Below are 13,900 nucleotides of genomic sequence, written 5' to 3' on the forward strand. Positions count from 1 at the left end.
CGCATATGCGAGAATTTATACGTATAAGAAGTTACAAACAGTCCCTTTAAGTTAGTTGATTTTTTTATCATTATTTAAGTTTACACTTCTTAATCTATTTAATTACTTTGAGCATTTGGGTTTACATTGATCTTGGATCCCAAACATCCACTCCCTGAGCGTTTGAGATGCTTTGTTTTGGCCAGTTTCTGATCAATAGCTTGAGTTTTTTTAGCTGGGGAAAACACATTTCTTTGTTTTGTTATTTTATCCTTTCCTTATTATTATTATTTTTTTAAATCACACAGTGATACCAAAATAACTAAATAGCTATTATTTGGACACACGTGGTGTAGCTACATTATGTGTAGTCTCACTCATTTCCTCTCTCTCCAGGATGAGGTACTGACTGTAATCAGGCGAGTGGACGAGAACTGGGCAGAAGGCATGCTGGGAGACAAGATTGGCATCTTCCCCATTCTATATGTGGAGGTAAACCCACAGACATTACACAGATACACACAAAACACTCACATTATTACAGAAATAGCTGTAAAAGCAACAGCGATGTTGCAGCAGAACAGCTGTATTACAGTGTTGTTGTTTATCATGCCGCTACTTTTGAGAGAAGTAGATATTTTCTTTCTCTTGGTGAAAGTATATCCTGTCTGCTCTGACAGGAAATAACGTAAATGTTGTGTTTCTATCGGTAGAAACATTCCAAGTACTTTGATGATATCCATTATGACAAAAACTTGGGATATCAGTGCGGTTTGGTTTCCTCGTCATTCACAAGTGAAAGCTGGTTTATTTAAATTTTTTAGAGAAGATCCAATTAATCCAAAAAGTATGTATAAAACATGTAATATCCTAATGGCCAAATATTAAATTAATGCTCCCTGGTTTCAAATATACTTGAACTAAATGGTATTCTGAGCCAGTTTTACACGTTACTACCAAAAGTACTGCTCCTGAGAAAGCATAGCACTTGTCTAAATTCATTGGCAATGGTAACTAGTGATGTATTATTTATGTTTTGCTGGTAATAGCCTTTATGCCACCTGCGCTGAGAAGAGTGACAAATTGAGCTTCATTCTGAAGTCAGGATGTAACAGAGGAGATGATTATAATGACCGGATCATTTTAGATGGATAGCAATGTGCTTAAGTCCTTCAGTGTCTGCACAAGTACTACATGTAAGACCAACCAGACCGGTGAGTACTCTGTGCTATCCAACCAGCTTTTAAAACCCTCCAACTGACCTGGATTGAGCAGAGGTCGGACTCTGTCTGGCTTTGATATGAAAGGGTAAACACACAGTGTAAGACATTGCAATAGCAGTTCATTATTCTCTGTCAAATATATGGTAATCTGCATACAGCGTGTTTCCGTATCAGGATGTGATATTATCTGTTTCTGTAGGGATGCACAACCAAAACATTCAAGTTGCCCCAGAAATATAAATTGCATTATCTATGCTGTTTGAAAGTCAACAGAGGTGGAGTTTTCTTTAAGAGATTTCCTCTCAGTAAAAGGATAAAACCCTCAAGACCCCAAACATTTTACTGTCTTTCATAGTGTCATGCCTGTCAAGGGTGAAATATAGTTTACTTTAATCCTCGTGCAACTGAAAAAAAAGCAGGCACAATTTGCTCTGCATCGCATTTAAGGCTTTTAAGCCGTGGCAAAAAGAAAGTGGAAGGCTGTACGTTTCCTTCTTTCTCGCCGTTGTTCAGGCTTCTCTTCTCTTTCCATCACCACAAATTTGTGAATACGCCGATTCTCTCGTGGCCTTGTCGAAAAACAAATGATAAAAACCTTCAAAACCGACAGGAGGTTCACTCAAACTGGGATGTATTGTCAAGACAATAAGACTCATAAGGTACATGTGTAGTGCATTGTGTATTCATGTAGTGTATCTTGGAGAAATCCATTAACGTAGAGCTTAGAGAGAGACAGAGAGAGAGAGACTAATGAGATGACTCCTCCTTCATGCTGCAAACATATTGCTTTTGATATCCGCATCCGTACAAATATACATAGAAAATCACTGTTCTGCTCATCTATGAAGCTTTTCTTTTCTGCTTTGCCATCCTATAATCATAATGCCCTCTCAAAACACACTCTTTCTCTCTGGGTTTGCAGCCTGCGCAGGCTTGAACTCTTGGCTACCCAATCACATCCCTGAAATTAGCTGTTTGACCAAACGACTCTCTTAGGTGATGGTGATTAAGCCGTAGGCCGAGAGAAGCCGGGACAAACACACACAGACACACAGGGGTTGCCATTAGATAGAGATGCATCAATAATTTAGAGCTCTCCATCACTCTGACACAGCGGGGGTACAGGGGCATGTCGAGTGTGTGTGTATGTGTGTGTGTGTGTGCAGTGGGAGCTTAATGAGGAGGGCCCAGCTGGACTTCTGCTGATCTGTGTATGTGTGGTGTGTGTGTGTGTGTGCTCAGAGGATATAAAGTACCTCTTCTAGCTGTTGTCTGTTGAATGCAGACTGCTTGGGTTAATATCTTGATACACAGATTGGTGATGAGGGGTTTGCAGATGATAGGGATGCCACCGAAATTGTTGAAATTGCATGTGTGAAGTTATTGGCAGTCATTAAATTTGAGCGGGTGCTACTGGGTGTCTCCGTAGCGCACCATACTGAATATAGTGCTGGGTTAAAAGATGCAAGGGGCTCTGTTGGTGGGTGCATGTTGCTAAAGGTAGTAGAGGATAGAATACAAACCAAGATGTCTAGTTTGATAAATGCATGTGAGTGTGAAGTCTTATATAGAGGCAAAAAACACTGCACAGCGGTTTATTATACTATGAAGAAGATTTCACATCTCTGAGAAGTTATTACAGTGACATCATGGTCTTGGTGATCAGGAAGTAAAAAGTACAATTTTTGCACTTAACATTACAAAGAAATCTGCCATAAAAACACCTTCTATTGCTGGTTGAGGTTGCACTGAGTTGTGGCAAAAGTTGCACCAAGTTCAACTTCTTTGCGTGTGATGTTATTTTTTTTTGGAGCCCTCTGCATCGGGACTCCTGCTGTGCCGACGCAGGGGTCTCATTGAAGTGAAAGGCGCCGGTATTTGACACAATGCTGTCAGTCACAATGTCAGTCTGAACACCTTAGTCAGGGCTATGCTCTAAGAAATATGATAAAACACTCAAAGCATGCAGAGCTGGTCTAACTTTTTCATACAGATACAATACCTGAGTTCTGATACTATTGCCAAAATAATGAATTAATTAGATAACCTTCTTTATTGAATACAAACACATTTATTTACAAAAAGTTTAATTTTTCCATTTACTTTTCCAAAATTGGACAAAAGAAAAATCTCAAATGCAGTTTGAATGTCGGGTTAACACAAACAGACATAACCTGTTCTCATTCTCAACTCATCACACACGGACGCTTGGTCAGGACCCCACTGGGTTTAAGCAACAAATCTATTTGATTAGGTTTTGGAAAAGATTGTGGTTTGGGTTTGTTACGTAATTTAAGTTATGTACTTAAGTTAAGTACGTTACGTAGTACGTACATGACTTAAGTACATGTAAGTAGGGCTGCAACAATTATTTCATTGTTGACTCAAATATATTCAGTTAACTGTCATAGAGGAGTAAAGAAGCCAGAAAATATTCACATTTAAGAAGCTGGAATCAGACATTTTTGAATTTTGTTCTTAAAAAATTACTCAAATCAGTTAATCGATCATCAAAATAGTTTGCAATTAATTTAATAGTTCAAAACTAATTGATTAATTGAGTAATCGTTGCAGCTCTACATGTAAGTATGTTACACAAGTAGCACAGCGTTGAGTTTTGGTTTCACACGGTACACTCAGTGGTGAAAGGCCTGCATTTACTTGACCCATCCATCCACTCCAAACTCCCTATGCAGACGGAGTGAACGGATGGCCGGAGCATTTTGTCTCGGATGGGTTTATATTGGAGTTAGTTGAAGCCTGGTGCGTCTCATATTGACGCTAAAGGGCGACTTGTGCATCCCTATCAGACGCTGAGGGATGTGACACAGCATTGGTATTTTACGACCTGGGAATGAGACCGGGCTGGGCAGACTGAGGCAAGAGTTTGGCATCATCATGTCTCTATTTTCTCTTGGTTATCTTTATTGTACATATAGAAAAAAAAATATGAAACTGCCATAAATTAATAACAGTTTCTGACTGCAAACAATGAGTTATTGAATGTGAGTTTAGTTGTGGGTGGATTTAATGGATGTGGGTGTGCTTGGAGTTGGTTCCCTTTGGGTTTCTGGTGGGTGTGAGTATTTGTATCTCGATGAGGAAAATGTTTGGTTGGTTTGTTGAGTTCATATGCACCTGGAGTGGATTTATGTTGTTATAAATATACAATACCAGACTTTGGGTGGGTGTGCTGAGTGGGTTTGACTGTGTTGTATAAGTATAAGAGCGCTGTTGTGCATTCAGGTGGATGTGATGTCAGCTTAGATGAGTTAGAATTGAGTGTGGATGGGTTTGGGCACATCTGAGGTTGATTCATGCAAATGGGAGAACAGGTGGACAGGTTTAGCATGAATTAGGGTCAAACATTATAACCCATGTCAAGGACACCTCTGTCTCTTTCTTTTTTCTTTTTTTTTCTCCCTATTTCACTTTATGCATCCTGCTGTCTCTGCAGCAGGAGAGAGTTGGCACACACCTGCCACTGGGTGTGTGTGTGTGTGTGTGTGCATGAGCATGCATGTATCCTGCTGGCTTACCCTTTTCGCAGTGCAGATATCAACTCGAGTCTCAGTATTACCTGGAGAGAGCGCCCACCCTCCAAAAGACACAGAATACAGAGAGTGCAGTTAGCTCAACACATAATAATAGATGACCTTGGAGATTTCATTCAGCCAAAAGCACCAAGTGAAGAATCGTCTATATCAACAACATCTCTCTCTCTCTCTCTCTCTCTCTCTCTCTCTCTCTCTCTCTCTCTCTCTCTCTCTCTCTCTCTCTCTCTCTCTCTCTCTTACACACACACACACACACACACACACACACACACATACTCCCTTATCTCTTTTACTGCAGCATGACCGGGCACTATAGCAGTGGTAGTTAAAGAGAAACTGACAAAGCAGTCATTGGTGTGATTGTGTGTGTGTGAGTGGCAACTGCTGGACGTATGTGGAAGCATAAACTTGTATGCATGGATAAAAGTTACTTTATTGGTTGCAATATAGTATGCTTTCGAGTGTGTTGCCTCGCTGACCTTCTGTGTGTGCGTGTGCGTGTGCGTGTGTGTGTGTGTGTGTGTGTCCTCCAGTCCGTCTCATGAGAGCAAACTGAGTTGTATCTGCAGCATCAATCCATCATGCTTATTAGCATATGATTTGGCTTTGATTAGCATATCTATTAATATGGAAATGAAACATCACCAACACTGAGCCCGGACGGGTCGGTCCTGTACACTCTCTCTCTCTCTCGCACACACACGCACACACACACACACACGCACACACACACACACACACACACACACACACACACGCACACACACACACACACACACACACACACACACACACACGCACACACACACACACACACACACACACACAGAAATGCTCGACTTTGTCTCCAGGGACTTTTCGGGACTTTGAGGTTACGCTAAGCAGACATGATTGCGATGTAAATTTGTTAGAGGGCTGAAGCTGAAGATGTTGTCTGTTAGCGTGTCAGTTTATGTGTCCCTGTTTTCACATTGGTGTGTGTGCATGCCTATTCAAAAGACCAAGTTCAATGACCCACGATATCTTGGAGACCATGCCCTTTAAGATCTCACCGAGATTACACCAAGAATGAACGGTCATTAAACACATGTACAGCAGGTATAATATTTGCTTCACGTTTGCTTTTACTCTGTAGAAGTGTTGAACACTGCGCACAGTGCATAGACTGTATATAAGAGGTGGACATAGTCATCGTGACGTCACCCATTGGTTTGCAGACTGACGTTTTGAAGCCTCGAGTTCGTCATTTTGGCCGTTGCCATCTTGCCTATTTGCAACCAGAAGTGACACAAGAGGGTGGAGCTAAGTACAACCGAAACACTGAATAAGACATTTTATAAGACAAAAAGGTTATAATTAACTTTTATGAACTGAAAACACACTGTGAAAGGGTTAAAGTTCTTAAAACGAAAACATAAACAGTGACCAGACCGGACAACGCCGTGGTAGTGACCTGTCAATCACAAAGTAGACACGCCCTATACCATACCCTGCTTTATGGTCTATTTGGTTCTAAATGGGACCATAATTCACTAAATGAACATCATGCTGTATTGAAGAAGACTTGAAACTGGCAATTGAGACCATAAACTCATGTTTACAATGCTTACTGAGGTAATTAAGTGAGAAGTAGGCTCATTTTCATGTTGTGTATATATAGCATCTCTGTAACACATTGCAGGATTTTACCACTTAATGTTTTATATTTGCATATAATGTCTGTCATAAAAGTTGGCCTCAGCCATAATATCACTTAAGTTAAAACACTCATGTCAAGCTTTTAACTATTTCTTTTAACTATTAATTTCAATATGGCGTCTTCACTCAAAAATCTGAGCAACTTTACACAAACTATTACTGAGCTCACAAACCTCTCAGCAGAGCATGAGATAAACAACATGGATGAACATTAGCACATAAAAGAAAAGAAATCTTGGAAGCACACCAAATGGCACTGCTGAATGAGGCAGGGTAAGTGGAGGGAGTTAAATTGCAAGCAGCAGGTAGTTCGGGAGAACCAGTGTGAGTGTTGGAGTGAGCAGAATTAATGAGCGGCAGCCTGCTTCTGTGCCTACCTAAACTACCACGAAGCTCTATAATTGTCAAACACACCAACTGTTTTCCCATTTACAACCAAGATGTGCTTACAGCCACGGGGTAGAAAACACTTTGGCACAGTATCATGATAGCTCATGTATGGGCTCTTTCGGCATTTATGAAATATTGCAACATGCTGCTTAACTGTGTATGGAACATCCATCCTCATGTTTCCACAACTTTGTTCATGCTACTCATGCCAAACAAGTGTCAGCTTTAGATATAGCTAAAATGACACATGGAATCACAGTGTGTATGACAGCTAGTAGCAGTAATAGAACTGACCTCGACTACACTAGTAATACATTTCTTGTTGCAGGTGGTGAGAAATGAGCTGACCTTCAGTGTCACAGATCACAAATGAGCTTCACAGAGGTCCCCTCACCCTCTATACAATATGCCAGACACTAGACACATTTCAGATGATGGTGCTCATAGATTAGAGGACTCACTCCTATCAGACTGCATCAATACTAGATTTGATAAGTAAAATGATTAGGGCTGCCCCCTCTTAGTCGATTAGTCGACTAATCTGTAATTTTGGCCTTTGAGTGACTAAGATTTCTTTTGTCGATTAGTCATTTTTTATGTTTTTTTCATGCTGAATGACTTATTTCCAAGAAACTTGTGAAATAAATAAAGTTGCGCTTTTGTGTGATACTTTGTGGAGAAACTCAGTTTTACAGATCTGACGATTAAATCAACGAATCAATTAGTCGACAAAATATTTTGAGTTTTAGTTGACTAATAATTTCTTTGGTCGAGGACAGCCCTAAAAATATGAATCCTGGGGAACACAAAAAGAGACTGACTAAATGACTGACTACCTTTCTTTTCCTTTTTTTTTTTACTCAAAATCATAACAAACTGGTACATTTTCTGCTTCCACTTCTATTAAAATCTTCAACTAATTGCCCACCGAAACTCTAAATGGCAAGAGGTACTTGCGCTGATCAGCAAAGCTTTGTTAGGGCCTGACAAACTTTGCACTTCTCATTAAAAACAGCCAGAAACATGCAGTGACAGAGTGCACTGTGGTACTTTAAACCAGGTATTTATACATCAGCAGTTTCTTAAAAAAAAAAAAAACATCCACCACATTATTAAAACCCAGAGCTGTGACCAGACCAGTCGATAAATACAGCTAATTGTGTACTCTGTGCTAGAAGGAATGTTTGTTTACTTCTCACATTTATTTGTTAATACTAATATAAAATCACTCCTGACATGCAATTAGAATTGTTTATAAAAACGCAATAAAGCTGAAAGCTTATTATCCATTGTGGTCCTCATTAGAAAAGGGTAAGATGACGGATCTTCAAGTCACCCGCCCATTACTTCAGCGGGATGTGCAGTGTATTGCACAAATCCTCATCATGTTGCTCGCTCCATAAGCTCTCAGTCATTCTGTTTTAAATTGTGCGTCATTGTCTGTGCGTAGATGTTCAGTCATTCACAAATCCATCCATATACTAAGCTTACAGAAATCTGAAACATTGCAATCGACAAAATGAAAGTGCAAAAATGGATGTTAAGTTTGCTGTAGATGACGCTTTCATCTAAAGCGACTTAAGATGTGTAGAGTTTCTGCTGTCCTGATGTCAGTAGGGAGTTTGGACAGCAAACAGTCATGACTTTGCAGAGTGGTAGCCGAGCCCCCTTCGCAGTGAGAGAGCAGCAAGCCGATTGGCAGTAGCAGAGTGTAGTGGATGGGCTGAGGGGTATGGCTTGACCATGTCCCAGATGTAGAATGGGCCTGAGCCATTCACAGCACGGTACTTAGACATGTACCAGTGTCTTGAATTGGATTCAAGCAGCCAGGAGCCAGTAAGCGGTGCAAAGGAGCGTCCAGTGTCACACTGAGGTTCCTTGCAGTCCGAGACGGGGGACACCACAAATTTCTCAATGGATGCGGGGAATTAATATTATTATTATTATTCCTGAAAGCATCGTGGAACTGAAAAGAACTGGAAAAAGAAAGCTTTGAGGAGTGTGTGTATGTGTGTGTGTGTGTGTGTGTGTCAGGGATGTTTTGGATTCATTGAATTGTTAATTTAGGGATTTGGTGATTACATTTGGCATAAAATTGAGTTGATTTTGAGTGTCTTTTGAAAGTCTTACAGAGAAACAAACACAGAACCATCAACCACTACTCTGTCCTGATTATGAAAAAAAAAAGTTAACTTGGAATTATGTCATATCTTAGATAAATAACTGAAACAGATTTTACAGAATGAAGTGAAATGAAACCAAAGTGATGAGAGAAAGAACAATCCTGGCAAGTGAAAGGGATGCTCACGTTTGGGTTATGTTCTGTGTGGGAGTATGTGTGTGTGTGTTTGACAGACAGACAATGAGAGTGTGTGTTACACAAAGGGAGTCTCACTGGACCAGCTGTTGTAAGTGATGATTGTTATGCTGCTGGTTTTTGAAAAGCTGCCAACAAGAACAAGTGAGGAAAGGCCACACAAACACACTTCTTGTGTGAGCTGATGTGAACCACAGAGGACTGAAATCTAACACCTGAACTTCTCCTCTCTTCTCTCTTGTCCTCTGCTCTCCTTCCTTCTTTTGATCTGTCAACCACCTGCTTCTCCTCCTCTTCTCCTCTCAGTTAAACGAAACAGCCAAGCAGTTGATGGAGATCGACAAGCCCACGTCGACTAACGTTCCAGGTCCGAGCTCCGAGCCGGCTCCGTTGGACCCCTGTACTCCTGGTCCCTCCCCCAGCGCTTCCCCGTCCAATGGAAACGGCTCTGGCCATCGAAGAGGCGAAGGGAAGAAAAACGCCAAGAAGAGGCATTCGTTCTCGGCGCTGTCTGTCAGCCAGAGGGCCGCCCAGCTCAACAACAGACACAGTATGGAGATCTCCCACCCGGTCCTCATCAGCTCCTCTGACCCCAGAGCTGCTGCACGCATCCAGGTACACACATAAACACATACATACACACTGTAATCTTTGAAATATGTAGCAATGGTGGTAATTAGATCCTAAAAAAGAGATACTTCAGTGTAAAAGTACTTACAAGTAAATGTTCTGCATTCAAACTTTTACTTACTGTAAGTCAAAGTACAGACGTATTACAGTACTTGTTATGAAGGGTGGCTTCTATTGTAATTACATTATTTGGTTATTATTGCTAAGCAACATTTTAACATTGGTTAGTGGAGATGGAGCTGATTTTAACTATTTTATTTAATGTTTGGTTGTCGAATCTTTAACAATTTATCATATGTTATAAGCTGGTCATACCTTTCCTGTGTTCATTCTTAATCTGAAAAGCAGATTATGAAAATACTCAAATCTGTATTAAAATGTAGAATATGAATAAATGTACTTAATTACTTTCCTCCCCTAGTATGCATAGAATAAATTGGGTTCACATTGACCTATTAATCCAGTGTCATCCACTTCTGTTATTTTGATAATGATGCATTTACATATTGCTTATTTGTTGTAGAATGGGTCAACCTAACATGTTGGCATGTTGTAAAAATGCTTTTTAACTCAATGAGAACAATTTAAATTAAATTGAAATCAAATATAACATATAAAACAGGCCAGCAGTTACAGTAAAAAAGTATTGATAGTACTAAAAATAACTCTATTTCTATCGTTCATAGCCCCACTAATATTGGATCAGTATTTTAGAGTCTAAAACAGGTAGTGTAACAAATGTAATCGTTGTTTGTAAACTACCTCCAACATGTCCTGCAATTTCTTGTTACCCACCAGCCAATATACGCTGTTACAGATGATCTGCAATAAACGAATATTAGCCAATATATCAGCCCAGCATATTTCTTGTTCGGGCTATTAGCATACTTATACACTGCAGTACACACGCACGTACATTTCGTGAGCTGGAATTCACTTTGGTTACTCCTCTTCACTAGAGATGTTATTAACTTATTCCCCAATCACTTACTCTGACAGTTCCATGTGACTAACATCTCTCTTTTTGATAGCTGTAGACTGGAGACACATTGCTTTTACATTTATTGCCTCTGGTTGCATTCACACCTGGGTTAAATGTGTTTTTGAACAATACCCAGGGTGCATACTGAAAAGCTGGAAATGCTGCTGGCGCATATTGCAAGTAATGTTTTATTTTAAATGGAAACCGCTCGATCTGTATGTGTGCATGTTTCTGTGTGTCCGTAGGATGCATCTCACCCGGGTCCCTCTCCCTCCTCGGCAGGGGTACTGGTGCCCCCCAAAGTGGCATCCATAACCTCTGAGCTGCTGGCCCATGCCAAGGTGCAGCTGCCACTCAACATGTGAGTACACCTCAGGGTGCTGTCTGCTCACCCACTTGCGACGACCAGGTTTTTTAGTCCCTCCTTCCTTCCTTCCAACAGAGTGGATATGTGCCTGAGATCCAAGCATGGTTTCACATCCCACCTCCTGGCAACGTTAAAAATATTTCCTCTTTTGTGCCCGGAGTTATTGGCCATGTTCCACCACCTCTGCAACCACATTCACTCCTCCACTGGTCAAGGATCAAATCCCCCTCAGAAAGGAAAAAATACAGTCACACACTTCAGTTGTGTGATGCTTACATCAGTGTTTCGTAACAAGGCTTTCAACAGAACCACCCTCGCTCACACTATGCATTTTATTGTACAGACTGTTATACACTATGTGTTTTCATAGAGATGAGCATTGGGAAACAACGTTCAACACTTATTGTTATCACCATTTTCCTCAACAATGAACAATAAGTTTCAAGTTAATTTATTTCCAAAGCACATTTAAAAACAACCAGAGTTGACCAAAGTGCTGTACAATAAAATAACACATCGCAAACATGGTAACAGCAAAAGAGATAGAGATAACATAAACAAACTATCCCATACACAAATAAGTAAAGGAGCAGGTGGAGAATATAAGACACAGTACTGTTAAGTCAAACAAAACCTTACGGGCAGTGAAAGGCCAGAGAAAACATGTAAGTCTTGAGTTTAATCTTAAAAGTGTCTACAGAGGGGGAACACTTAATTGAAAATGGTAAACTGCTCCAAAGCTTTGGGGCGGCTACTGCGTACGCATGATCGCCCTTACTCCTTGGCCTTGATCGAGGGACAGCCAGGAGCAGCTGGTCTGAGGATGTGAGAGATCTGGGGTTGGAAAGAGAGCAGAGAAGCTCAGAGATGTACTGGGTCGTCAGGCCATGTAAAGCTTTAAAAACAAATAATAGAACCTTAAACTCAGTCCTGCATTTGACTAGCAGCCAATGCAGAGATGCCAGTACAGGTGTGATGCTGTCTCTCTTCCAAGTACCGGTTAGCTGTCTCGCAGCAGCATTATGCTCCAGCTGCAGGCGAGTTAAGGATGAGCGGCTGATTCCCAAATAAAGAGCATCGCAGCAATCCAGCTGAGAGAAATTTAAGGCATTTGTGACAATCTTCAGGTCATTAAATGAGAGAAACGGTTTGAGTTTAGCTGTATTTATCAGTTGGGAAAAGCAACCTTTCACAAGAGAGTTAATTTGCGTTTCAAATTATAAGGCTGGATTGAAGATGACACCAATATTTCTAAGGTGCTTAGTTGGATATATATTTAGTTCAGAATATGTGCAGCTTTCATGTTTCAGCTTTTTATGGATTGTTTTGCTTTATTTGATAGTGGACAGACAGTTCAGAAAATGAGGGGAGAGAGAGATGGGGATGAAATGCAAAAAACCTGCGGATGTTGTGATTAAATGATCAGTATCTTAAACCCCCTGGGCTTCCATTGAACTCCGGCAGGAATAATTTTTTTAATGTCCAAATTTGCCAAAACATTCTGACACTACATACAAATATTACAATAGATGGGTAATATGACTCAGTATGAGTAGTCAAGACAAACAAAGTAAGCTTACATATTGTAGGCTGCAAATGGAAGCTTTGCTATTGATTTAAATTACCTCACAGGTTTATCATTTCTTAAATGGATTTAGAGTGAAAACCCACCTGACACACACTCACAAACACAATTAAGTTCTTGTGGAAATGTAACCTCACTAGTCACATCCAGATGGCTGGTGAGGCGCCAACGCTGAGCAAGACTGTTCTATAATTTACCTCGTAATTAATCTACCAGGTTACTGCCAGGAAGACACGGGTATCTTCAAGGTGAGTGTGTGTTTGTGCTCCTGTACTTCTATCTTTGAGCGGACCACTTTGAGTTTTAGACCTTGAGAGGGCATTTTTGGCTATTTTGGAAAATGAGGACATTTTTCACTAATTACTTATTCCAAGGTTAGAATTAGGTTTATAATTTAGGTAAGGTGCCATTGTGTGTATGTGTGGATGTGAGTCAAATACAGCAACATTGTCACCTTTAATGATATCACCTTCCAAGTAGCGCTAGGTACACACACACACACATACACACACAGGTTCTCACACACACATACACTTAATACACACGCACACACATACGTCCGGAGTAGGTTTGTTCTTCTGATGAGGTCGGACGTTTCCATCTTGACCTGGCAACTATTCCTGTTGCCATGGGGAGACGGGAGACGGTCCCCACATCTGTTACCATGGCAACGGGGAGGCAGCGCATATAGGGCTTGTTTACTCTGTGGTCTTATCGTCTTCTGTCGGAGTCTGGCACTACATACTACGGATGTCTCCCAGCGACGGGACCAGAAACTTATTTATATGTTAACGCAGATGCAATACACAATACTCGACACATGAACACAGTCACACATAGAAAGATGTTAAGTACTACATTTATCAGCTTACCTGTTAGTAGGCAGGTAAACACAGACATATTGATTACCCATTCACGGGATAGCATACCATTTGGGAAGGGAGAAACCATTCAGTCAGCCACTGGTGGTCAGATTACGACCTCAAAGAGAAATGACTTGAATTCTCCTGGAGAATTTAATAAATCCCAGACTACACTGCAACATTAAAGCAGTCATACATCTTGGATTTGATATGAGTCAGCCTCTTCTGATTCTGATCTTTTTTTCTTCTTCTTTTTATACAATGATTTTTGTAATAGTTCATGTGTTATGGTTCACAGTTTACTGCAAT

The 13,900-nt window shown here is 40.5% G+C and overlaps 1 protein-coding gene across 4 annotated transcripts in view; it reads left to right on the forward strand.

Annotated features, from left to right (window-relative positions):
* LOC119500239 (E3 ubiquitin-protein ligase SH3RF3-like) overlaps positions 1–13,900 on the forward strand; it is a 102,610-nt gene that overhangs the window by 67,874 nt on the left and 20,836 nt on the right. For 3 of the 4 annotated variants that reach the window (XM_037789879.1, XM_037789880.1, XM_037789881.1), the window contains exons 4-6: positions 376–471; positions 9,471–9,779; positions 11,022–11,137. In XM_037789879.1, coding sequence (XP_037645807.1) covers positions 376–471; positions 9,471–9,779; positions 11,022–11,137 — 521 coding nt within the window. The remainder of the gene's footprint in view (positions 1–375; positions 472–9,470; positions 9,780–11,021; positions 11,138–13,900) is intronic. The other variant, XM_037789882.1, reaches the window with a different exon arrangement.

Source organism: Sebastes umbrosus, chromosome 13, assembly GCF_015220745.1.
Source record: "Sebastes umbrosus isolate fSebUmb1 chromosome 13, fSebUmb1.pri, whole genome shotgun sequence".
In the NCBI taxonomy this organism is placed as follows: domain Eukaryota; kingdom Metazoa; phylum Chordata; class Actinopteri; order Perciformes; family Sebastidae; genus Sebastes; species Sebastes umbrosus.